This window comes from Oreochromis niloticus, linkage group LG1 (assembly GCF_001858045.2).
Source record: "Oreochromis niloticus isolate F11D_XX linkage group LG1, O_niloticus_UMD_NMBU, whole genome shotgun sequence".
Classification (NCBI taxonomy): Eukaryota; Metazoa; Chordata; class Actinopteri; order Cichliformes; family Cichlidae; genus Oreochromis; species Oreochromis niloticus.
The window spans coordinates 8,303,847-8,330,329 of NC_031965.2; the positions used below are offsets into that span (position 1 = coordinate 8,303,847).

The 26,483-nt window shown below is 44.0% G+C and overlaps 2 protein-coding genes and 1 long non-coding RNA gene across 8 annotated transcripts in view; 2 read left to right on the forward strand and 1 right to left on the reverse strand.

The window, feature by feature from the left end:
* arnt2 (aryl-hydrocarbon receptor nuclear translocator 2) overlaps positions 1-26,483 on the reverse strand; it is a 96,123-nt gene that overhangs the window by 46,242 nt on the left and 23,398 nt on the right. For 3 of the 5 annotated variants that reach the window (XM_019347253.2, XM_019347349.2, XM_019347308.2), the window contains 3 exons: positions 14,672-14,885; positions 10,687-10,789; positions 7,159-7,218 (listed from right to left, as the gene is read on the reverse strand). In XM_019347253.2, the coding sequence (XP_019202798.1) occupies positions 7,159-7,218; positions 10,687-10,789; positions 14,672-14,885 (377 nt within the window). The remainder of the gene's footprint in view (positions 1-7,158; positions 7,219-10,686; positions 10,790-14,671; positions 14,886-26,483) is intronic. The other 2 variants (XM_003450430.5, XM_003450431.4) reach the window with 1 other exon arrangement.
* On the forward strand, positions 7,229-9,370 carry LOC112842440 (uncharacterized). Its single transcript, XR_003214216.1, has 2 exons — positions 7,229-8,468; positions 8,936-9,370. It is a non-coding gene; the product is annotated as an uncharacterized LOC112842440 (long non-coding RNA).
* LOC112842401 (syncytin-A-like) lies at positions 17,069-25,924 on the forward strand. Of its 2 annotated transcripts, none has more exons than XM_025898845.1 (2): positions 17,069-24,368; positions 25,060-25,924. In XM_025898845.1, exons 1-2 carry the CDS (start codon positions 24,063-24,065, stop codon positions 25,702-25,704), a joined length of 951 nt encoding a protein of 316 aa, XP_025754630.1. In that variant the 5' UTR covers positions 17,069-24,062; the 3' UTR covers positions 25,705-25,924. The 2 variants fall into 2 exon arrangements, 1 of the variants encoding a protein (XP_025754630.1); XR_003214155.1 differs by having other exon boundaries at positions 17,086-24,368.

A 26,483-nucleotide genomic window follows, 5' to 3' on the forward strand; every position in this document is an offset into this window, starting at 1 on the left:
GAAGCGACATGAGCCCACCCTCCTGTAAGCCCACCACCTGCAAGAGGCACCATAGGCAGACTAGCATTCAATTCAATTCAATTCAATTCAATTTTATTTATATAGCGCCAAATCACAACAAAAGTCGTCTCAAGGCGCTTTATATTGTACAGTAGATCGCACAATAATAAATACAGAGAAAAACCCAACAATCATATGACCCCCTATGAGCAAGCACTTTGGCGACAGTGGGAAGGAAAAACTCCCTTTTAACAGGAAGAAACCTCCGGCAGAACCAGGCTCAGGGAGGGGCGGCCATCTGCTGCAACCGGTTGGGGTGAAAGAAGGAAAACAGGATAAAGACATGCTGTGGAAGAGAGACAGAGATTAATAACAGATATGATTCGATGCAGAGAGGTCTATTAACACATAGTGAGTGAGAAAGGTGACTGGAAAGGAAAAACTCAATGCATCATGGGAATCCCCGGCAGCCTACGTCTATTGCAGCATAACTAAGGGAGGATTCAGGGTCACCTGGTCCAGCCCTAACTATATGCTTTAGCAAAAAGGAAAGTTTTAAGCCTAATCTTGAATGTAGAGATAGTGTCTGTCTCCCGAATCCAAACTGGAAGCTGGTTCCACAGAAGAGGGGCCTGAAAACTGAAGGCTCTCCCTCCAATTCTACTTTTAAATACTCTAGGAACAGCAAGTAGGCCTGCAGTGTGAGAGCGAAGTGCTCTAATAGGGTGATATGGCACTACAAGGTCATTAAGATAAGATGGGACTTGATTATTTAAGACCTTGTATGTGAGGAGCAGGACTTTGAATTCAATTCTGGATTTAACAGGAAGCCAATGAAGGGAAGCCAAAACAGGAGAAATATGCTCTCTCTTTCTAGTCCCTGTCAGTACCCTTGCTGCAGCATTTTGGATCAGCTGAAGACTTTTCAGCGAGTTTTTAGGACATCCTGATAGTAAAGAATATCCTGATCCTATCCTATTCAGCAGGAGACTAGTGACATTAAGTGGACCATGTTCAGCACATGAAGCTTCACTGAGCTGTGGCAGAAATGTGGCTGGTGCCTGTCGTTGTGGTAACCCTAAAACCAGATGGTGCACACTGGAGATGGAGGGCACTATCAGGCTGAAGGAGGAGTCCTATCAGGGTTGTGGGACTTTGGAGGCGGCCGATCAGTACTGGCAGGCCAAGCGGTACATGGCCCAGGCAATGGCTGAAGCAAAAATTTGGGTGTGGGAGGAGTTCAGAGAGGCCAACAGAAAAAAACTTTTGGACTGCCTCGAAGAGATTCTGGCAATCCGTCAAGTTACTCTGTATACTGTGGCTGGAGCGTTGCTTACTTCAACTAAGCATATTGTCAGGTGGTGGAAAGAATACTTGAAGGACCTCCTTCATCCTATACCGTTTTCCGTAGAGGAAGCAGAGTCTGGGAACAAGGGGGACGAGTCGTCCTTCACTAGGGGGTGAGATCACTGAGGCAGTTAAACAACTCCTTGGTGGCAGAGCCCCTGGGGTGGATGAAGACACATGGGAGTTTGCCCAACCAGTCTATGTCTGTTTTGTTAACTTGGAGAAGGCATTCAACTACCTTCCTCTGAGGATTCTGTGGGTGGTGCTTCGGGAGTACGGGAAGCCTGAGCCATTGCTAGGAGCCATTCGGTCCTCATACAACCGTTGCAAGAGTTTGGACCACAGACAATAAGTCAGACTCATTGCCAGTGGGTGTTGGACGGCCCTTTGTCACCAATTCTGTTCATTATTCTTATAGACAGAATTTCTGTCTATATTTGAAAATCAAGCAGCTTCTAGATGAGAAACACCATTTGCATGAAGTCTACCTGAGCAACTCCAAGTCCAATGCAACGAAATAAAACCATAAAATATCATTTGCTGGACTGTTCAACTGGAATTGCACCAGATGCATGACAAAAGGTCAATAAATAAAGCTCACAAGATCAAGGGTTTACACTGACAGGCATGACATGTGAACAGACTCCTGATTTTTAATGGCCAGTATCCATCAAAAGTGGTCATCAAAAGGAGCAGTGGTGGCACTAACTAAAAGACGGGATGCCAAGATGAGGTGCCATAGTTGAAGATGTTAAGGTTTTCAGTGGGAGTGAATAGGATGGACAACATAAGACATTAGTATATCGGAGGGACATCTTTGATTGAGTAGTTTGGAGACAAAATTAGAGAGGGAAGGTTGGGATAGTTTGGACATATGCAGAGGAGGGATAGTAAATCTACTGGACAAAGAAGACTGAATATGAAGCTGCCAGGCAGGAAAAAAGGGGAAGATCACAGAGAAGATTCATGGATGTACTGAAAGAGGAAATGCAGACGGCTGGTGTGACAGAAGATGATGCTAAAGATAGGGTGAGATTGCGGCAGATGATCAGCTGTAGTGACCCCTAAAAGGAGTCAGTGGAAGAAGTGCTGGAATTCTCCAAAACTATAAAATTTAACATTTTAAGTAAATGAGGCCATTACTGACAGTCAGTGTAGCTAGGCTGTTCCTACAGCTATGATTTTTTTTTAGCAGTCTTTCACTACCTGGTGATTAAAAGATGAATTATTATTGTAGAGTCTTTACCTTTCAATATTAAAGTACCTTGAGGCAACTCTTGTTGCGATTTGGTACTATATAAATAAAACATAATTGAATCAACACATCATTCATTAATGACTATTAATCAAAAAACTGTAAAAATTATTGATAATAAGCCATTCCTGTTTGAACAAATACACATTTTTGAGGTTTGACCATTAAAAGAAAATACCACTATTTTATTCACATAGTATTACATGAGACCTGGAGATCTCACATTGAACTGCTGTTGGCAGATCCAAATTTAGCACCTCTACAGATCACTCGTCGCATCCTTGAAAGTTTGCTACCTCCGGCAGCAGATGTTGTAAAAGGGCTGGGCTCAAACACAATTCCATCCATCTATTTAAAAGTGTTGGATTCTGCTTTTGCCACAGTACAAGATGGAGAGGAGTTGTTTGCTCAATTCCTGAATACATTACAGGATCCAGGTGAGAAATCCTCTGCTTTTTTGCAACGTTTACAACTCACATTAAACACTGTGATGAAAAGAGGTGGTATCTTGTCTTCAGACTTCAACAAACATTTACTCAAGCATTTTTTTCGAGGATACTGGGATAGCGATATCATAAACAAACTACAGTTGGAGAACTTGAGGAGTGATCCCCCATGTTTTGCAGAGCTCCTCCTACTGCTTCGAACTGAGGAGGGTAGACAGCTGGCCAAGGAGAATCTCATGAAGAAGCACCTGACTGCATCCAAGCCTCGTGCCGCTGTTCACTCTCAGAGCACATGTGCTTGTAGCCATTCAGACACCAAGGCTATTAATGAACTGAAGCAACAGATGCAGAAACTGCAGAGTCAAATGGCTGCTCTTCTCTCACAGAAATCTCAATTCTCCAAGCCAGCACCACCTCAACTCAGATCAGCACAACCAAGACCCAGCAGTAGTGCAAACAGTTCCCGGCCTAGAGCAGGCTACTGCTTTAAATGTGGAGAGGATGGGCACATGTCAGCAGGATGCGCCAACCCTCCGAACCCGACACTGGTTCTGAAAAAGAAGAAACAACTTGAAAAAAGACAGCAGGCTTGGGACAGCAATAACAAATCATCAAACTAGAGGCAGTCTCTGTGGAGGGACAGACGGAGGCTGCAGTTAACCCATGTCCCAGTTACAAGCAAAATGGGCATTCCATCACATTGCCTAAAGGACTCATTGGAACCAGAAGTACAGCACAAGTCACGATTGGAGGGACTGTATTCAACTGCCTGTTAGACACTGGGTCTCAGGTAACCACCATCTCTCACTCCTTCCACCATGATTATCTTTCTGACCAAGAGATACAACCTCTGAAAAATCTTCTGGAGATAGAAGGAGCGAATGGCCAAGCTGTTCCATACCTTGGTTATGTGGAGATGAATGTCACTTTCCCTCCCGACTTCTTGGGTTCCACCACAGCTGTTGATACACTTGCCCTGGTAGTTCCTGATGTCCAATCAGCTCAACAGCCATCAATACTGATTGGTACAAACACTCTGGACTTGGCATATGAGAAAGCATTCTCAGACCAACAACACTCCTTTCCAGCCCCACATGGATGCAGAACGGTGCTGAAAATTCTTGAGCAACGATACAGACTGGCCAATAGTAGTCATCACAGAATCATCAAGCTGCACACTGACGGACCACAGACCATCCCAGCTGGAAAAACGGTTGCCTTGGAGGGGTTAATTTTTGGACGCTGCCTCCAGGCCGAGAAGGCTGTGTTGGTGGAACATCCGACTTCGTCGCCTCTGCCAGGTGGCTTAATGGTCCCGTCTTGTGTCATGGATTTCCCTTCTCACCAGCCATACCACTTACCTGTGGTAATCTACAACCAGTCTGATCATGATGTAACCCTCCCAGCCAAAGCCATCATTGCGGAGATCAGTGCCATTCAGTCCATTCAGTGTCAAGAAAGGAGTCATGACAGTATGCCTCCTAACCCTGTAACTTCTGGATTCAACTTCAAGTTTGGTAACTCCCCCTTAACACCGGTATGGAAGAGTCGTATTACTGAGAAGTTAAACACCCTCCATGATGTCTTTGCCAAACACGATCTCGACTTTGGGAAAACCGACAAAGTGAAACATCAGATCAAGCTCTCTGACCCTACTCCCTTCAAACAGCGCCCAAGACCAATCCATCCTCAAGATCTGGATTCTGTGCGCCAACACCTGAAGGAGCTGGTTGACTCTGGGGTCATCAGAGAGTCAGACTCACCCTTTGCGTCACCCATTGTCGTGGTGCGAAAGAAGAATGGGAGTGTGCGGCTCTGCATTGATTACCGGAAACTAAATCTGCAGACCATCAAAGATGCATATGCATTGCCAAAGTTGGAGGATACTTTTACAGCTCTCTCTGGATCAGAATGGTTTTCAGTCCTTGACCTTAAATCTGGTTATTATCAGATTGAAATGGAAGAGGCAGACAAGAGCAAAACAGCATTTGTATGTCCACTTGGATTCTATGAGTTCAACAGAATGCCCCAGGGAGTCACAAATGCACCCAGTACCTTCCAACGACTAATGGAAAAGTGCATGGGAGAAATGAACTTGAAAGAAGTCTTGGTCTTCATTGACGACTTGATTATTTTTGCACCAACACTTGAAGAGCATGAGAGGAGACTACTGAAAGTCCTTCACCGTCTGAAGGAATTTGGACTCAAGCTCTCAGTTGAAAAGTGCATGTTCTTCCAGAAATCCGTAAAATACCTGGGGCATGTTGTGTCAAAAGACGGTGTGCGGACAGATCCAGATAAAATCGAGACACTTAAGTCCTGGCCGGTTCCAAAGAATCTTAAAGAACTCCGCTCTTTCCTGGGTTTCGCAGGATATTACCGCAGGTTCATCCAAGGCTACTCCAACATCGTCAAACCTTTGCATGACCTTACTGCTGGATATCCTCCATCACAGCGGAAACTCAGAGCCACCATCAAGCGAGACCAATATTTGGATCCTAAGGAACCACTTGCCAGTCGCTGGACTCCTGCATATCAACAAGCCTTTGACACCATTATCAAAAAACTCACCACAGCACCAGTACTTGCTTTCGCCGATCCCCAGAAGTCTTACCTTCTCCATACAGATGCTAGTTCTACCGGGCTAGGAGCTATTCTGTACCAGGAGCAACAAGGACAAAACCAGGTGATTGCCTATGCAAGTCGCAGTCTGTCGAGGTGTGAGTCAAAATATCCCGCTCACAAACTGGAATTTCTGGCTCTCAAGTGGGCTGTTACGGAGAAGTTTCATGACTATCTCTACGGCACCAACTTCACTGTCATTACTGACAGCAACCCACTCACCTATCCTATCTACTTACCTCTGCTAAATTAGATGCCACCAGTTACCGTTGGCTCTCTGCTCTTTCCACATTTTCATTCAAAATCATGTACAGATCTGGTAAGCAAAATCTAGATGCTGATGCTCTCTCTCGCAGGCCACATGGAGAACTCTCCAATGACCAAATGTCCCAAAAGGAGAGGGAGAGAATTCTCCGATTTGCCCAACATCATCTGGATCAGTCTTCCTCAATTTCCATTGATCAGCACACGGTCAAAGCCATTTGTGACCGTCAGCTCGTTTATAGCATGGCGGAAAAGACGTCCACCACCGCACTCATCCAGTCCCTAACTGCCCATGCCGACAGTTTGCCTGACAGCTTCGTCAACAACACTCAGTTTGCATCTTCTGTTGTTTCTCAGCTGACAAACGCTGAAATCGCTGAGAGACAGAGGGAAGACCAGACCCTGAGGCATGTCATATTGCTGCTAGAGACTGGGCAAAGTCCACCTCCCATCTTGTGGGATGAACTCCCAGAACTGCCCCTTCTACTCCGAGACCAACATCGCCTGGAGCTCCAAAACGCCATTCTCATGAGAAGGAGGCAAGTTGGGGACCAGCTCTACTACCAGCTAGTGTTACCTCAGAAATTCCGGGCTAAAGTACTGTCAGAACTGCATGACAAGATGGGTCATTTGGGCATCGAGCGTACACTCGACCTCGTCCGTCGAAGATTCTACTGGCCGAAAATGGCCAATGATGTGTGGAATAAAGTGAAGACGTGAGAGATGCACCAAGCGGAAAGCTTTACCCGAAAGAGCAGCACCCCTGGTGAACATTCGAACTTATCGACCTCTGGAACTGGTTTGCATGGACTTTTTATCACTGGAACCTGACAGGAGCAGAACCAAAGACATCCTTGTAATAACAGATCACTTTACCAAGTACGCTGTCGCTGTCCCCACTCCAAACCAAAAAGCAAAAGACTGTTGCCAAATGTCTCTGGGACAATTTCCTGGTTCATTATGGTATCCCAGAAAAGCTCCATAGTGATCAAGGACCAGACTTTGAGTCACGCACAATAAAAGAACTCTGCAAAATGGCTGGGATTCACAAAATCAGAACTACACCATACCATCCACAAGGTAATCCAGTCGAGCGTTTTAACAGAACGCTCCTGAATATGCTCGGAACACTCACCACTGAAGAGAAAACTCACTGGAAAGATTTTGTTAAGCCCTTGGTCCACGCATACAACTGCACCCGGAGTGATGTTACTGGCTACTCACCCTATGAGCTCATGTTTGGTCGACAACCTCACCTCCCGATTGACCTGGTCTTTGGACTGCCTGTGGACGACAATCAGCCCACTCATTCACAGTATGTCCAGAACCTGAAGTTAAATCTAGAAAAGAGCTACAAAATTGCCATTGGAAATGCAGAGAAGCTCATGGGAAGGAACAAGAGCCGTTTTGACCAGCATATAACCCCCTCTGAACTGGACGTTGGTGACAGGGTGCTGGTACGTAATGTGAAACTCCGAGGCAAACACAAAATTGCAGACAAATGGGAACCAGACATCTATGTGGTGGTAAAAAGAGCAGACAATCTTCCAGTGTACACTCTCCGACCAGAGAACAAATCAAACCGATTCGTACTCTACACAGAGATCTCCTCTTACCATGTGGATTCTTGCCGCATTCCAATAGAACCAACCGAACAACTGTAAAACCAACCAGGAAGCAGTCACTCAACCTTTCTGATGAGGACTGTACACAACCCCAGTCAGAAGATGAGGATGACATGATACCGCATCAATGGTATGATCCTGTCTCAGAGCCTTTGCAATTCACCACTGTCCACAATCTGCCAAAACCTTCATCCACCATTCCAGTCACTGAAACTTTACCATCTGATACGCCATTCTGTGAACCTGCTACGCTCCCTTTGCCTCCTGTTGAGCCAGCAGGGAGCGAGACCCCTGACTCGGAAACCCCTGTCGAGGAGGAAGCTCCTGATACTGTGGAATCAGAGGAGAGTCTGTCCTCTGCTGAACCTACCAATGTTGAATTGCCGACTGAGCCCAGTATGTCCTCTGCTGCTGATCTACCATCTAACTCTGACACCTCCAGCTTTGAACTAGAACCTCTGAGAACATCAACTCGGACCAGGAAACCACCAGACCGGATGCAATACTCTAAGCTTGGTCAGCCCATCTTGAAGAGTATTCAGGCACTAGTCCATGGCTTAACCACTGCCTTTACTCATGCACTGGAGGATGAAGAGGACCATCTACTTACTGCCACTGAACAACCTGTCATCCGGAACCAGCCACCATGTACAGGGACGTACATGAGATCGAGGGGGGAACCTGTAACCCATATCAACTACACCCTGTCACATGACCCACGTCAGCTGATTTGAGGTCCCTCTCCTGATTGGTTCCTTCCACGTCGCGGCAACTCTGAAAACCGGCTGTGGAGGGATACTTCCGGGTTCGACTCCTGCTGTGGCTGTAAGCTTATGGCGTTTAGAATGGCGTTGGAAAACAAAGCGTTTTCTCCCCTCAATTCATCTATAAACTCATTTCACCTCAGCGGTAAGTGTCCTTAATATCTACCAAAAACAACCTTTTAGTTGTCAGTAACCAGTCGATCATTTTCGCGATTAAAAAATGACTTTGTTCGGCGGAGTTCCCACCGCGAGCAGAACTCCGATTCAAAAACCGCTGTTTTTGAACACTTTTATTTACTTAAGCACTTTAATGGGCTTACTTTGAAACAAAGTGCAATTGAATGATTATTGTTATGTGTTGCCTTGAATTCGGCTATGCTGTCTGTTAGACAGTTGTTTTTCTTTATTGTTGTTTTTGCATTTGTTTGTAGCGAACGCTACTGGAATGTATAGATTAAGCTACGTAGCCAAGATGATTATTAATTTAACTGTTGTACATTTTTGATGATAATGATGATGATTCATGTTGCATAGACTTGCAGAAAAATGTATTTGTTTACCGGTAAACTGAATCGAACTTGATGTGCTAATGGACATTTTTCTGACCTACAGGTCAGGTTTTTTTTCCCCCCTTTGAATTGATGATCTTCATATTGAAGTGGCGAGCCGGTAGGACCATTCTTTGTTTTTTCCCCTCTTTTCCCCCACTTTGCCGTCTTTGGATTACGGACATATTTCCCCATTGTATGAAGCTGGACCCTAAGGAGGAATACCTTAAAAGTGAACTTTAAAAAGAAAAGGACCAAAAAGGACTCTTAACAAAAGGACTCTTGCACAGAAAATCACAGCAATTGATTTATTATTTAATTGTGGGCATTTATTTATGTTGTATTATTTTGTTCCATTTCCCCTTTCCCCCATTTATTCAATATATTTTTGGTGCAAGATATTGCAGTCTTTGGTCTCGTCATTCACACCATCTAGGCTCCATAAAGAACTATTTCTTCTGCGCGTCAGTCAGTAAACCCATCCATTGCAATAACACTAGCCCTTAAATAACTTTGCGTTACAACTACACCTCCTTTGAGGTGTCTCACACTACATTTAGACAAACTGTGCTGTCACTGAATAGCTTACCAGTGGTAATAAAGCAGTGCTCTACTCTGCCCACATTTATGTAAAAATCTCAAAACAATGACAGATCCCCAACCATTTCTGTGACCACTTAAACTTCACACCAGAAATAAGTTATGTGATCTGCTCTGGAGCTAGATTTACATTTTATATTTTTAGTTAATAGATATCCATTAACATCCACTGTCCCTGTTTAAATTAGATGTCATTGTCAGCGTTACCTTTTTACAGCTCCTAACACAGTAGGAAGGCTGTTGTGGTTGCAGGATAAGTGACTGTACTCTGCACTTAAATGGCTGCTATTGTCTGGACTAACGCTGCAGTGATTAGAGGGAGGCATAGAGAACATCATTATAACCAGGCTTCCATTTCCTTTCGTCAGCAAACCATACAATCTCAATAGATATTACACTGAACTGAACTTAAGTCTCAATCTTGGTCTCACCACTGCCCTATAGGTCTAAGATGACCCATTTTTAAAGGGATCCAGGGGCAACGCAGCAAAGACTAAAACAGCAAAGTAGAAAAAACAAAGACGCTCCCTTCCTGTTACAATACATCAAACGCTGCTAAGAATCACTGTAACCCATTTCATCTGTGCTTGCTTGCATTTCAACAGATTTCAGTCAGCTGACATGCAAGCTCAAGTTGAAAGCAATCAAAGAGCAGATTTGGCCTTACATCAGACTACATTGCTTTCCCCAAACACTTTAACATTACCCAAATAAATGACTGATGCAGTGATTACTAAAAAGTACACTTGAAAAATGACATTTCCATGGATCACATTTGCATTATATATTTAAACAATCTGACAAATAAAACTGATCTGAAATTAAACCCAGAGAAACTAGTAAAATAAAAATTCATGATCACACTAACATCCAAGCTAAACATTCCACAATCTACTCCATAAAAGTGCATATGAAGCTTAACCCATTCGTTACTATAATATCATTTTGAATGGTTGTCCGTCTTTGTCTTATGTGCTATGTAATATAACTTTGAATTCGCTGCACTGTTCTAGTGCAGTCATTCCCAAAGTGTGGGCTGGGGCACTCTGGAGGGCCACAAAGGTAGTAGCAGAAATTCACTAAGTATGTATATTTGGCTGGGCCCATGGGAATTTTTGGTTTTTAGGTAGCCCACAGCACTCTTGACTTTTGGCTGCTCTAAAGGAACAAAATCAAAACCCCCCCTCCCCAAAAAAACAACTTGGTCACACACACCTCATTCGGCATATGAATGAGCGTCGGGAGCCCATGCACATTCTCATGGAGGACTGTTGTCCTTCCTTCTTCACCGTTCCCGTCTTCAGGTCCAGAATTCGCCCTGTTAGCACACAAACAACATATTTAATAATAATATTACACATGTATAGTCTACAACAACACTGCCATGGTCCTGGGTCTTTTGCCCAGTGTTTTGTGTTCTTTGGTCTTTTACGTTCGGTCGAGCCCTGCTTTGTTTTTTATTTTGAAATCAGCTTTAAAGTTGTTTGGAAGTAATTTCTTGTCTCGCAAGTCCTGCATCTGGGTGCTAATCCTGAATGCCACACACTGTTTAATGACAGAAAAATCAAGTGGACATGTATTTTTATGAGTGGCAGCAGGCAGATCTTTTTCTATTGAAGAGAACTTTAGAAGTGATGGCTCCGCTCAAAATAGGAACACAGTGAAGCTAAGGTGTACTTGTGTACTTTTGCTTTGATAGCAGCAGTGAGTACTGGCTCATCCTTTATCACATTGAAAAGAACATCTGTTTACTGATTTTCACTTTGCTAATAAACCAAACAAATGGCATTCGATCAATTTCTGGGGAGTAGATCCATGCAGGATCTTGAGATCAGAATATATTCAGAGTAAAATGTTTTATCAATATCAATACTGCCATTTTAGCAATATCCAATCAGTCTGTGCTGTATCTAGAATGACACAGTTTTAATAAAGCTACAGTAAAAAGCCTAATTAATCGTCCTGTGACTAACATTAAACCACTTGTGTGATCTAAGTGCACATTAAATCCCTCAACCAATTCCATTCACTAGCATTGAGACGGGGATGAAACGAGAGACATTCGAATTGAAGGCTTGAAAAGACAGCTGATTACGGAGACTGCCAGAAAAAAGCAACTTCACTGACCTCTCAGAAATGCGGTGAATTCTGTAATCTTAGTATCCAGAAACCATGAAGCTGACTGGATATTTACACTAGGGGTGGGCGTTATATATTTAATATACTCAATGTATCGTGAGTTTTTCCACATATGACGGCTTTATCGTGTCTGTATATAATTCACTGTGAGTTTTTTCGCCCTTCCACATGCAGCAAATGCATCATTAATTATGATGGAATTTTTAAGATTACACAAGCTGTTCAAGAGTTACGGTAGTTTAAAGAAACATTGGACAAACATGTTGCCAGTGACAGGTTAGTGGGTTACCACAAAGAAAAAGATAATTTTTTATTTCACAATTTTTATATATGTTATAAACACTAAAGAGTGCCTTTTTTATTTCGGTTGTTTTATTTTGTCTCGTGAATTCTTGCTTGATGTACTTTTTTGGTGCTATGATTTTTTGTTTCTTAAAGGTGTTGACCATAGAAAGTCACTTGTGAAAAACCTCTGAGTGCAGCTGATGGGTAAAATAAAACATTTCAATACATTCAGACTTTTTTTATTCAAAGTAGAAAAACATAATGAAGGGTCAATTTGAATGAGTATAGCAGTGCAATTTTAGGCACTAAGTGGTTGAAAATAATAATTTTTGGAGGTTATGTAAACATATTGTGATATAGCCAAAAAATATTGTGATATTAGATTTTTTACTTCACACACAAACTTAATGATCCATACAGAGGAAAGAAGGTTAAGCACCATAGTAAATGTGGACCAACTAACTCATCACAAAAGAACCCAACAACGTCTAAGTTAAGGAGCAGACCAGAGATTCAGCTATCATAAGGTACAACACAGCTTCATACTGCTTTATACTGTAAGGTATTATATTAGATACACAAATAACCAGCTGATCCCCTGTGAGCAGCACCACATACAACAAACAGGACAAACTAAAAACTACAGGAGCAGTTGTAGTTCAGGAAGGAGTGCAGGAAGTTTGCTTTGGTCCCTGGGCCAGATGTTACAGGGTGAGAGGCAGGGTACACCAAAGACAGTCCGTCACAGGGCTAACACAGAGGCAGACCATCACTCACATTCACACCTACAGTCAGTTTAGAACCATCAAGTAACCCAAGCCTCTGCCATCCAGACATGGAGCGAACATGCAAACTCCACACACAAAGGGCCCAGGAGCTTCTTCCTGTGAAGCAACAGTGCTAACCTTCGAACACCACACTGCCAACAGCATTTTGAGAATCATAAAACCAAAGATGGTACTTGTCTCTTAAATCCAAGCTGGGAGCTGTTTCCACAAGCCTGACAGCCGAAGGCTCTGCCTTCTAGTTTACTTTTAAAAACTCTAGTAAGGAAAAACAAGTCAGACTGAACACTAAGTGCTCTACCGTGATAATATGAGCATGTGAGCCCTTTATCCTTCTGACATCCTCTAGGATGCCAGCGTTATAGGTCAACTGAAGGATTTTCAGGGAGCTTTTAGACTAAATGCATAGACTAGTATTTCAGCATCATTCAGAGACAAATGTTTGTATGTTAGAAATACTGACAAGTACTAGTTAAAGGACATACCCTCATTAAAAATGACTAGTATGTGGTTCTGGGGACTTCCACAAAGTGTACTGGGCTAAACATCTGCGATAAAATATGAATAGAAAAATAGCATTAATATTTTTGTGTGCCATAATAAAAAAAAAAAGATGTGAACTGTACTACGTCCTTCTCACCAAAAATAATCAATGGATTACTCATTTTTTCTGCAATGAGCTATAGACGCCAGCAACTTCTTTGGAAGAGTCACTGTTTTGGTCTACTGGGAGCTGACTGATATTGTTCAGTCCTTCCACATCAACAAACTGGAAAACCATGCAGCCACGCACACGATGAGGAGGAGAAGAAGAGGAGTTCCTCTGAATTAAACTTAACCCAGTGACTTCAAAGGCTGTGCATGTGCTCGTGTACACGTGCATTCTGGTGTGTTTTCATCTGCCAAAGCTCGACACGGGGATTACTGGGTTACGTGGATTATACAGTGCTGCTGGGTGCTTAGTGTTCAGAGGCGCTCTGGAGTCAATGCACAGACCAACAGGCACACATAAATTCTGAGGCTTCGTGGTGATCCAGACTACAGTCTGCAGAAGGAGGTTTAAGAAAACAATGCTGCCCTCGAGTGAGCTATCCAAGTATTGCAGAGGTTTTCAGATTTCAAATGTTATTCTCAGTCTTTCAGCTTTAAATACATCATATGTATGCAGCAAAAATTATAATGTAACACAAAATATAATAAAGATTAACAGCAAATTACAACAATACTTACACAATAAAATACTTCTGTATACCAGATTTAAACCAGACCTAAATCTTAATAATAGTTTAATCAGAGTTCCATTTCTAAATGCAAAATTAAAATGCCTTTGACAAAATTTCCACCCTAATCTTAAATGACTTCTCCTTTTCTCCCCATTTTGATTCTTCCTCTGTGTCTAATTTTACAATAATGACACTCAGTTCTGCAAGGTGGCAAATTAGTGGTATTGGTAGATTGAAGAAAGCTGCACATGTTCCACATAGCAAGAACCCACCTGTGATTTCCCTGGGTGATAGTGACCCCAAACTGTGGAGCTTCACAAATAAATGTCAGCACCATCTAAACCAAAACATAGCTGGCTATAGGACGGTTTCAATTGGACCTGAAGCTTAAATGGAGGTACGAATCACCACATTTAGTCAAAAATGTCAGAACAAAATGAGAGGGAAACCCAAATGTTTGTGACTCAAGCCTTATGCCGCTAGGTTGAGATGATCAGCTGGCCAGATCAACCATTTCTGTCATACTGTGTTATGATGAATCCAGTTTATGAAGTACACATCAACAAATCTTTTTAGAACAAGAGCTAACCCTTCAAACTGTGTGATGAATATCAGAGTGTTACTTATTTTAAAAGATAAGCGTAGTGCAGTCTGAAGGGGGGTGTTTATGTGTAACAGGTGGTTATAAAGATCATTTTACAAAACAATAATGATCAAAAGTAGAACACGTCAAGCTGAAAGAATTATTTGTGACGATCCTTTCTCTACCTGTCATGGAGTTTTCTGAAGTGCTGAGCTGTTCCCTCAATTTGTCCACATCATCAGGGTGGACCTGCTCGTACAGAGTGCTGCCAAACCACTCAGACTGGGGCTGGTTCAGCACTGGTGTCACTGAGTCCGAAACATAGATGACCCGACCGGTCTCTGCAGCAACCACAAACAGGAAGCCATCCGCCGCCTCCAAGATCAGGTGCTTTAGTTCCTACAGGGAAAGAAAGGTTTATAAACCAAGAAGCACAACCAAATATACAAACACAAATCAAGTACATTTCAACAAATACAGTGAAAATGTGTTCAACTCAAATTAAGATGCAGTTAAAGTGTAAGTAAATGTTAATAAAGCAAATGTACATTTAAGTAGATATAAATGTTTATAAGAAGATGGAAACTCTTCATTAACTTAAATTAATTACAACTCTGGTAATGTTGAAGAAATATGGTTTCAGTCACAATGCTACTCAAAAGAAGAGTGTTACTTTAAGCTATAGTCATTGATATCTGGTAGCATGGCTCTGTCCTGCTGCTCCATCTGTATATATGGCCGGAGGCAGGGAGAACAGCAGCAAGGGGATGACTGTCAATAGATACAATATTAAAGTCAGAAACAGCATGAAGGAGCTGCTCTTTTCTAGCTTGCACTTGGAATCTCTCAGGCTTCTTGCATTTCTTCTTCCTGATGTTGCCATCTCTTAATATAGGTGTATTTATAATTACGACCATCTTCCTCTGCTTCTGTATCCATCTGGTTAGCCATCACCAGTTTGTTTATCTGTATCTGGAAGTGCCACAGGATCTTAACTTGGTCATCCTCAACCACCCTAGGGGTGTATCCCATTTTGACCTCAGGACTTCCAGGCCATACTCAGTGCAGATGTTTCTATATACTATGCTGGCCACTTGGTTATGCCGTTCTATGTATGCCCTGCCTGCTAGCATCTAGTGCCCTGCTCTTATGTGCTACACGGATATCGAATGGAGCAATCTTGTTGATCATTTGGCGGAGGGGCGTTTAGGCCTATGCACAGAGAGAGCATCTCCTTGGTAAATCCCACACTTCATGCCGACTTTTGGTTTAAAGTTGGCCTCTGGTGTTGTTGGCCACATTCCCATTGAATTTCTAATGAAGTGTCCTTAGTTATGGAACGCCAGGACTGCCATAATGAATTAATTAAATACACCATTAAATAATTAATAAAATGTGGCAATAATTAATTAAAATCGGAAATAATTAATTACATAAATATTTATGACACATGCAATTAATTATGGACATATTTAATTAATTAATAACACATTTAAATAATTATTGACAGTTTTAACTAATTAATGATATATTTATATAATTCATTTTGGCACTTTTGTCCCCTTCATCTCTCTCCTTGAAATTATTTTATCTGTCAGCCTTACCCATCAAACTAAGTGGGCGGGGTTAACGCTGCCCATGCAGCTTCTCTAACATTTGATTGGTTGCCGTGCAAAGTAAGTCAAGACAGGTCGATCCTAGATAATCGATTGCTTGTTGGACTTGGGGCAGCCAGGTATCCCAGAATGAATTCTGGGGCGATCGTGGCTCAAGAGTTGGGAGTTCGCCTTGTAATCGGAAGGTTGCCGGTTCGAGCCCCGACTCGGACAGTCTCGGTCGTTGTGTCCTTGGGCAAGACACTTCACCCGTTGCCTACTGGTGGTGGTCAGAGGGCCCGGTGGCGCCAGTGTCCGGCAGCCTCGCCTCTGTCAGTGCGCCCCAGGGTGGCTGTGGCTACAATGTAGCTGCCATCACCAGTGTGTGAATGTGTGCGTGAATGACTGGATATGCAAAGCGCTTTGGGGTCCTTAGGGACTAGTAAAGCGCTATACAATACAGGCTGTTGGGTTTATATTTTATTATTGTCATTTGTATTAAGAAACATGTAATCATTTGTGTTTAGAAGTATATAGCTGATGGCATGTTGAAAGAATGTCTCATCCCAGGAGGTCTGTAACAACTCTGTGTAGCATGAAGAGGGGAGTGCGTTCACTCCTCTTCAGAGTGTTCTGGCATAGATCACACACCTCCTAGGAGAGGTCGTATCTTTTCTTGCTGATATATGGTATAGCAAACACACATATATCTGTTTTAGTCTAAGTGCCTTTTGTTTAGATGGACCGCTAGACTCCTGGCACCAGCTTTGGGGAGTCTTCATGGGGTCATATCTTGACCCCACACACACACACACACACACACACACACACACACACACGGTATTCTTTGTCCACATGTATACATCATATGTTAATGACCCTATGCATATTCATGTAACCACAATAAAAGGAGTGCTATGGGGAACCTGGCTGAGAGTCTGACGGAGGTCAAGTGGGTGGAACGACACTTGGCTCCAGGCAGGCCTCCCTCATGCATGAGTACTACAAAGAACTTTGCCTACTTGTGTCTTGTTTCTGCTGTGTAGCAAATTGTCCTGAACGTTCCAGCGAATAGGTTTATGTTACAAACCTATCATTAATTGGTCCTTCTTGAGCCGGATCCTTGGAATCGACATTCACCGAGGGGAAAAGAGACACGCCGAAAGACTGACGTCAGCCAGGATTTATAGAGGTCCTGCAGCAAAGCCCCGAGGCGTGAGAATTCGTCATCGGGCCGGTGGATTAGCCGTCTGTTTTTCTCCTCGATGGATGGTGATTGACGGGATTCGGGACTGATGCTACTCGCAATGAACAACTCCAAGTAAGTTTAGAGTACATCTCTATAACTGTACGTCTTCGCCGCTCAGTGGGGCGTTGTCCGTGGCCGCTTAGTGGGGCTAAAATTCGCCGTCTTAGTGGGGCGATGTACAAAGCCGCTCAGTGGGGTTTTTTGTACAGAAGCATTAAGTCGCAGAGTTGCGCAGTTCGAACTTTTTTGGTTCGCCGTCTTAGTGGGGCGAAATAGGGACCGCTTTGTGGGGTCCTGTAATACTTTCTCCGCCGCTCAGGTGTTGAGAAGTTCCGCGGAGTCCATTTGTAGTGGACAATAGGCCTATTCTTTGTTATTGTCGTTGTCGTCGTCGTCGTCGTTGTGAGTGTGAGTGTGTTTGTGTGAGTGGATGCAGAGCAGAACACGTGGTCTGTGACAGCTGTTGTTGTTATTATGGGTTCCCAAGCAACCAAGAGTGCATCAGAGGGTGACGAGAAGTTTATGATGAAATTCGCTCCTGGAAGCACAAAGTATTTAGGACATTGGCGCAAGAAATATGATTTTGAAGGTAAATTGGTTGTAGGACAATGTCAGATGTTAATAGATCAGTTGACAGTAAAGGCAGCTTGTGCAAAAGGGAAATTGAAACAGGAGAGAGAGTTACAACTGGCATCCGCCAAACTGTGGTTAGAGCAGGCGCAGAAAAGACAGGAGGCCGTGAACGCGAAGAGAGCAGCTTTGCAGGCATTAGCTGTGAAACCTGAAGATGAGACGGTGCAGTCTACTTCGGTGGTGCTGACGTTAAGGGACCAACAGCGTAGAGCAGCATTAGAGAGGGAGAGAGAGGCCAGAGAGGAGGAAGAAAAGCAGGAGCAGGAAAAAAGAGAGAGAGAGGAGGAGGATAGGGTGCGACAGGAGTTTGGGGAAGCCGCAGCACAATATTTAAGCCCTTATAACACTAGAGCCAAAACCAAAAGGGATGAGGCGAGTGCAGCTGGTATGCCCGTCTACCCTGTCCTAGATACCTTTCCTATGGCGGAGGTTGCGAATCCCCATTTTGGTGTTGAAGGTGACCGAAGCCGTGTTATTTGTGTTTACAGGCCATGGACTGAATCTGAATGTGCAGAAGCATGTAAAGGTTTAGGAGACCCGTTGACTAATGTTGATGAATTTATCGCCCGACATAAGCAACTCTGCTCCTCGTACCGCTTAAACGGTCAGGAAACAGAAGCCACCTTTCGGAAGTGTCTCACATATAACTGGGCTCGGGTGCGAGGCACCTACACAGGGAGGGATGGTAATACCGTCCTACCCTATGGCCATGACAATCTAAGAGGCCAAGTTGATGGGGTTTATGAGCGTCTTAGAACTACCTTTAAAGCTTCTGTAGATTACAACAAAATCGCCCAATGTGTGCAGAAAGAAGGAGAGGATGTTTATGAGTTCAGGGCGAGATTAGAGGAAGTTTTTAAAGAGCATAGCGGCCTTGAAGAGAGTGCAGAGAAGGCCAGCCCATATCAGCAGCAGTTGAAGCATGCTCTGATGAATGGCTTCCATCCACGCATTGCTGATTTCGTCAGAAAACAAAATGTTAATCAGAACACTGACGGGTCCATTGAATGCATGAATTGGGCCCGCCATGCGCAGGAAGTTATTAAAAATAAAAAAAAGAAGTCACAAAGCTCTGAGGCCGCTGCCTTTTTAGCAGATGAAATTTTGTTTCAGAGACAGGCTGGAAGAGGGCAAAACAGAGGCAGGAGTAGAAGAAATAGAGGCTCATGGCAATTTAGGGGGAACCGTGGCAAAAGAGATGATAAGTGCTATGCATGTGGGGAAATGGGCCACCACACGAGGGAGTGTCCTGATCGCATGCTTGATGAGTATAAACGCCCTGATGCAAAAAACCCTTATTATAATAAATGACTAGCACCTGTTGACACTGCTAACACACATACATGTACAAATGATCCCCTAGTTTGCCAGAATTTACAACAGCCTGTGTTTCAGACTCTAGATTTAACTGAAGTATTGTTAAATCTGTCAGGGAAAGAAGTAAAACCAGTTCGCACGTTAACCGTGCAGGGTAAAATCATTCAATTTCTATGTGATTCAGGTGCAGATAAAACTGTTTTAAAAGATCATGTGTCAGGAGTTGACCCTTCAAGTGGCACAATTTATGTGAAGTCTGCAAATGGTCAGTTAAATCAGCATAGAATCTCTAAACCAGTGTGGATTAGAGATCCTACCACAGGAGAGGCAGCTCAGGGTTCAGTTGTAATGTGCCCAACTTGTCCGGTGAACCTCTTGGGAAGAGATATGATGATGAAACTTGGAATTTCAATAATTCCAACATCCATTGGGATGATAGCTGCAGGAAAAGGAGAAACTGCTGAGACAATGGTTCACCAGGACAGTGGGGATTTGCATTATTACTGGACACTTGACCTGTCGGCCTCCAGACCTGATCAAATAAACTGTAAACTGTTAGCTGCAGCTGAGGAAATGTTGACAACCAGCCACAACACACAGGCGCCAGAAGACTTGCATGTCACACTGAGATTTAAGACCACGCCTGGGCCTGATGAGGCCTACACAGATAAAGTGCTGAAATTAGGGCCACAGAGAATCACCATAAAAGCAATAAATACTGATGGTGAAACCATGGCTGGATGTAGTGTGATCCTTTCTGAAGCTGCACAACAACTTTTTACAGGGCAAACACCACACATTTCACTGACAAAGAGTGGCATGGCTGAGTGGACAGACTTAGCATCTTTGGTGAGACAGGGGGAGAGTGTTGGAATGTGGCAGCAAGCTGGAGGGGGTTGGGAGACAGACATGCAGCACAGCATCTTTCGTAAAAAGCTGGGATGGGTTACACATACTACACCACAAACACACTTAGAGGGGGGTGAGAATGACACAGTAGAATGATATGTTGTAGATGTCAGAGATCACCCGGAGCTTAAACAGGTCCCAGAGAAGCTCTGGTCTACTGGGAAGACTGATGTGGGGTTAATGTCCACAGCGAGTCCAGTAATAATAAAGCCCAAAACGTCTTTTAGGCCAAGAGTGAAACAATATCCCTTGAAGCCTGATGCAGTGGAAGGCATTAAACCAGTAATAGAGGATATGATTAAAGCAGGGATACTAGTTGAAGCTCCACAGGCAGTATGTAACACACCCATCTTCCCAGTTAGAAAGGCTGATTCACAGTCGTGGCGCATGATTCAAGACTTAAGAGCTGTAAATCAGGCAGTGGAGAGTATAGCTCCATGTGTCCCCGACCCCCACACCTTGTTAAATCAGCTTAAGCCAGATAAGACACACTTCACTGTGGTAGATTTAAGTAATGCTTTCTTTTCCATACCAGTGCATGAGAATTCACAGGGCTGGTTTGGTTTTACGTATCAAGGCAAAAAATACACATACACCAGATTGCCGCAAGGTTTTTGTGACAGTCCTACAATTTTCACACAGAATATTACAAATTGTCTGTCTGATTTTGTAATTCCATCACATTCGCAGATGTTGGTATATGTCGATGACATTTTAATTGCATCCAATTCAGAGAAGAACTGTAGAGACATATCATTGGCATTGCTAACTCACTTAGCTGAAACAGGTAACAAGGCCTCACTTTCAAAGCTACAGTGGGTAAAGACAGAAGTGAAATTTTTAGGACATCTGCTTAGTGCAGCAGGGAAGAGCATACACCCAGAGAGGAAAACAGCTATTTTGGCAGCACCTAGGCCAGTGACAAAGAAACACATGATGCAATTTCTAGGTTTGCTAAATTTCTGTCGATCATGGATGCCCCATTACGCTGAAGTTGCGCAGCCATTACTAGATACGATGTACAGTAAACCTTTAGCTATGTCAGAAAGTTTGAGTTGGACCCCTGAGGGGGAGCAAGCCCTGTGCATGCTGAAACAGATGCTGACAGGAGCATCAGTTCTAGGGCTTCCAGATTATAACAAGCCTTTTGTTCAAACTGTTGACTGTAAAGGACATTTTATGACGTCCATGTTAGCACAAAAGTGTGGAGGTAGGATGAAGCCAGTAGCTTATTATTCTAAGAGGCTGGATTTAGTGGCTTGTGCCTTACCTCACTGTGTGCGATCTGTGTGTGCAGCTGCTGAAGCCGTAAAGTGTTCTGGTGAAATTGTCTTGTTTCACCCTTTGACCCTGCTGGTTCCACATGAGGTGGATGTTTTATTGCTGCAGACTAAAATGACATTTTTGTCACCTGCAAGACACTTATCTTTAATGTCACTGTTGCTCTCCCAGCCACACATAACTATTAAGCGGTGTACAACTTTGTATCCCTCTACACTGTTACCCACAGAGGAAGAGGGTACACCACATGTGTGTCGTGAGCATGTGGAAACACAGTGTAAACCTAGAAGTGATTTAACGGACATACCACTCACTGAGGGCAAGGTTTGGTTTGTTGATGGTTCGAGTTTTAAAACTGCAGCGGGAAAGACTAAAACAGGCTTTGCTGTTGTGGATGATGTGCGGGTCATCCGTGCTGGGCAGTTATCACATTCCATGTCTGCCCAAGCAGCTGAGATAGTGGCTCTGACGGAAGCCTGCAAAGCAGCTGAGGGGCAGGCAATGACTATATATACAGACAGTCAATATGCCTATGCTACACTTCATTTCTTTGCCGCTCAGTGGTCAAGACGAGGCATGACAACATCAACAGGGAAACCTGTGGAGCATGCGACACTTTTACAGGACCTGTTGAAAGCAGTCTTACTGCCCAGTAAAGTTGCGGTTTGTAAATGTGCAGCACACACACGTGGCACTGACCCCATTGTACTGGGCAATGCCTTTGCAGATAAAATTGCAAAAGAAGCGGCCCTTGGAACACATGGGGTTCATATTCTGGCATCTCAGGAGCAAACTATGCCCATTACACATGATGTGTTAGCAGACATGCAGTCACACTCACCTTCAGCTGAGAAGCAGCTATGGCTCACTAAAGGAGCGAGCCTGAGAGGTGATGTCTATTATCTTTGTGATAAGCCTATATTGCCTAAGAACTTATATAGGACTGCTGCAATTTTGAGCCATGGGCTCTGCCATGTCTCCACAGCCGGGATGGTGGCAGCAGTCGAACGGCAGTTTTTCACACTGGGATTCAATGCTTATTCAAAACATTTTTGTAAAGCATGTTTAATATGTTGTAAACATAATGCTCAGGGGAACCTCAGACCTAGAAGAGGAAGGTTTCCCAGACCCAGCTACCCATTTGAAGTAATCCATATGGATTTCATTGAGTTGTCTAACTGTAACACCTACAGGTACTGCCTGGTAATTGTGTGCCCGTTCTCAAAGTGGGTTGAAATTGTTCCCACTAAGAGAGCAGATGCTATTTCAGTGGCTAAGGCAATATGCAAAAATGTGATCCCAGAGCATGGGATCCCCCAGACTGTATACAGTGACAATGGTCCTCATTTTGTGAATGAAGTAATTGAGAAAATGTCACAACATCTGGGGATAACACTGAAAAACCACTGCTCATACCACCCACAAAGTGCAGGGCTGGTTGAAAGGACTAATGGCACAGTAAAGCTGAGGCTCAGGAAAACAATGGAGGAAACAGGCAGAACATGGGTAGACTGCATTGAGCTGGTGAAAATGTATATGAGAATTACGCCGACTGATAATGGTCTAACGCCTTTTGAAATAATATATGGCAGGCCATTTAGAGTTCCAGTGTTTTGTAATGATATTGATAAAGCAGAAGAAGAAAACACACTAGCAGACTGGATGATTAAAATGCTGAAAAGCAAAGAAGTCATGAGTGCAAATAATCTGCCAGATGATTCTGTTTCTGTACAGGAAGAACGTCTGAAGCCAGGAGACTGGGTGCTGATAAAGGTCATAAAGAGGAAGTGCTGGTCGAAGCCACGGTGGGACGGACCGTACCAGGCTCTGCTGACAACACCAACAGCTGTGAAAATCGCAGAACGACCCACCTGGATACACCAAAGCCACTGCAAAAAGGTGACACACATCCAGGCCAGCTCGGAGTAAGTGGCAGGAAGACCGGGTACAAAGGGGAGGGAAAGCCTCCAGGGCCCCTCGTCTCAATCCGGTGAAGAAACCAACTGAGCCACAGGTACTCATCAGAATGGCTGGAAAAGTGTTGTCTACCCTGCTGAGTGTAATGGCTTTGATGTCGTCATGGTCAGCAGTGGAGACCCTGTATGTCCGAGGAAACCACACCCAATACCCTCATGGCTATTCTACAAACTTTTGGTGGCAGTTTATGAATACAACTGCTCACTTGAACAATAGGACGGACTGCTATGTGTGTGCTCATATGCCGTTGTCCGCATATACATCTGGATTGTGGCCGTCCAGCATAACAGAGGACAGAAGTTGGTGTCTGTTAGGTTTAGCAACTCATCCAGGCTACAGAGTCCTCTGGTCCAAAGCCAACTATAGTACACCTCTGAACATCACCTGGAGTAAGTCGCCACTTCTGAACGTGAATTGTTCTGGACAAATTGACTTATTGGCCTGGCCTCAAGTGTCAGACCCGCTGCCAGACATAATATTGCTGAATAAGCTAGACGCAGCTCAACTACCAGTGTGTGTGATGAACAATGGAACACTGTCAGTGGGGGAGCTGCCGCTTCGCTTATGTAAATATATATACACACCTACTGCCCTCCAGAGAATGAGAGCAGGTGTATGAAATGCTTGACCAGTGCAAAGTGTGCTGAGAACTTGACATTGAGGAGGACCGAATGCGAGCTCAACCTGGCTTACAGAATACCAGTAAAAGCAAAGAGCCAGAAGTGGACAGACTGTGCACAGACAGTGCCAAGCAGTAAAGGAACAAGAGTGTTGGCTGATTGGTATTCCCTGTGTGGACATAAAGCCTATCTATCACTCCCTGAGGGATGGGGAGGATTGTGTGCCTTGGTGAAGTTATCGGATCATGTGTTCTTCATGGACAGAGTTGAACATCACCCTAGCAACCGACGGAAGCGTGAGGTGGATATATCTGTGAAGATTCTCAGTCATCCAGGTCATCGTAGTCAAAGGAGTTTGCAAAGAAAAGCGTCTGGACTTCTTTAAGTTGCTTGAAGACGTTTCACCTCTCATCCGAGAAGCTTCTTCAGTTCTAAGGTCAAATGGCCGAGAGTCCCAGATTTAAACCCAGTGGGAGTATCCCCCCCAAGGAGGGACAAAGGACCCCCTGGTGATCCTCTAATCACATGCGCCAAGGTGTGAAAGCGGGTGTGGGACCTAATCAGAGTGAAAGAGGCCATCTATGTCCACTGTGAGCGACCATCTTTGAACAGAGGCGGTGGTTTACGACACCAACTGTCTGCCATCTATAATCCAGTTTTGAGTTCCCTCCCCAGACGCCTTAACGCCCACTCACATCCTGGGCCATCTGACCTCAGGAATTCACATGACAAGGTGGGGCCAGGTTTCACAATGGGCTCACCCGAAACCCTGGCTGATTAGGTCCCACACCCGCTTTCACACCTTGGCGCATGTGATTAGAGGATCACCAGGGGGTCCTTTGTCCCTCCTTGGGGGGACACTCCCACTGGGTTTAAATCTGGGACTCTCGGCCATTTGACCTTAGAACTGAAGAAGCTTCTCGGATGAGAGGTGAAACGTCTTCAAGCAACTTAAAGAAGTCCAGACGCTTTTCTTTGCAAACTCCTTTGAGGTGGATATAGCCTCACCAAATTCTTTTGGAGTAACAGTAGACACTGGAGTGCCACGGGAATTCCGCATTTGGAGTGGAGGAGCTAAGTTCTTCCAAAGTCTGATCCCAAACATCGGAGTTGCAGAGGTGCGGGATCACGTGGAGATCAACCGGTATGCCCTACTGCGACACATTAATCTCACTAAGAAGCTGGGAACAGCCTTAGCAGAGGAGCAAAAGGCCATCAGAACGATGGTTCTAAAGAACAGGCTGACCCTGGACTTGATAACAGCATCACAAGGAGGAGTGTGTAAGCTCATTGGAGAGACATGTTGTACATTTATCCCAGATGGATACACGACTGGAGGAGACATCTATGAAGCACTGCAGAACTTAACTGCTCTGCAGAAATATGTGGCAGACCACACATCAGGAGGAGATGAGTCCCAAGGCTGGGTAGCCTGGTTGACATCTGGACCATGGTGGAATATGTTCTTAAAGTTTTTGACTCCCATTCTTACATTGGTGGCATTGTTTTGCTTGTTTACAGGTTGCATCCTGCCATGTGTAAGATCGATGGTGAATAAAATGATTGCTAACACTTTTACCAACTACATACTGTTGCAGCAGAGTGACATGGATGCTAAGGCTAATGTGTGTGTATGAATGAAGCCTGCACTGAAAATGGTGACAAGTGGTGTAGAGCTGAAGAGATATATATACGCCATATAGCCTTATAAAATGACAATACAGGGTGGAGATGTTGGGTTTATATTTTATTATTGTCATTTGTATTAAGAAACATGTAATCATTTGTGTTTAGAAGTATATAGCTGATGGCATGTTGAAAGAATGTCTCATCCCAGGAGGTCTGTAACAACTCTGTGTAGCATGAAGAGGGGAGTGCGTTCACTCCTCTTCAGAGTGTTCTGGCATAGATCACACACCTCCTAGGAGAGGTCGTATCTTTTCTTGCTGATATATGGTATAGCAAACACACATATATCTGTTTTAGTCTAAGTGCCTTTTGTTTAGATGGACTGCTAGACTCCTGGCACCAGCTTTGGGGAGTCTTCATGGGGTCATATCTTGACCCCCCACACACACACACACACACACACACACACACACACACACACACACACACACGGTATTCTTTGTCCACATGTATACATCATATGTTAATCACCCTATGCATATTCATGTAACCACAATAAAAGGAGTGCTATGGGGAACCTGGCTGAGAGTCTGACGGAGGTCAAGTGGGTGGAACGACACTTGGCTCCAGGCAGGCCTCCCTCATGCATGAGTACTACAAAGAACTTTGCCTACTTGTGTCTTGTTTCTGCTGTGTAGCAAATTGTCCTGAACGTTCCAGCGAATAGGTTTATGTTACAAACCTATCACAGGCCATTTACCATTTAAATCACAGGCAGCAATGGTGG

Excerpts from the sequence above, each read along its gene's own strand:
- LOC112842401 (XM_025898845.1), top strand. The coding sequence starts at position 24,063 with ATGAAATGCTTGACCAGTGCAAAGTGTGCTGAGAACTTGACATTGAGG. Across the intron at positions 24,369-25,059 it reads GCAACCGACGGAAGCGTGAG|GTGGATATAGCCTCACCAAA; the intron begins GTGGATATATCT and ends AACTCCTTTGAG.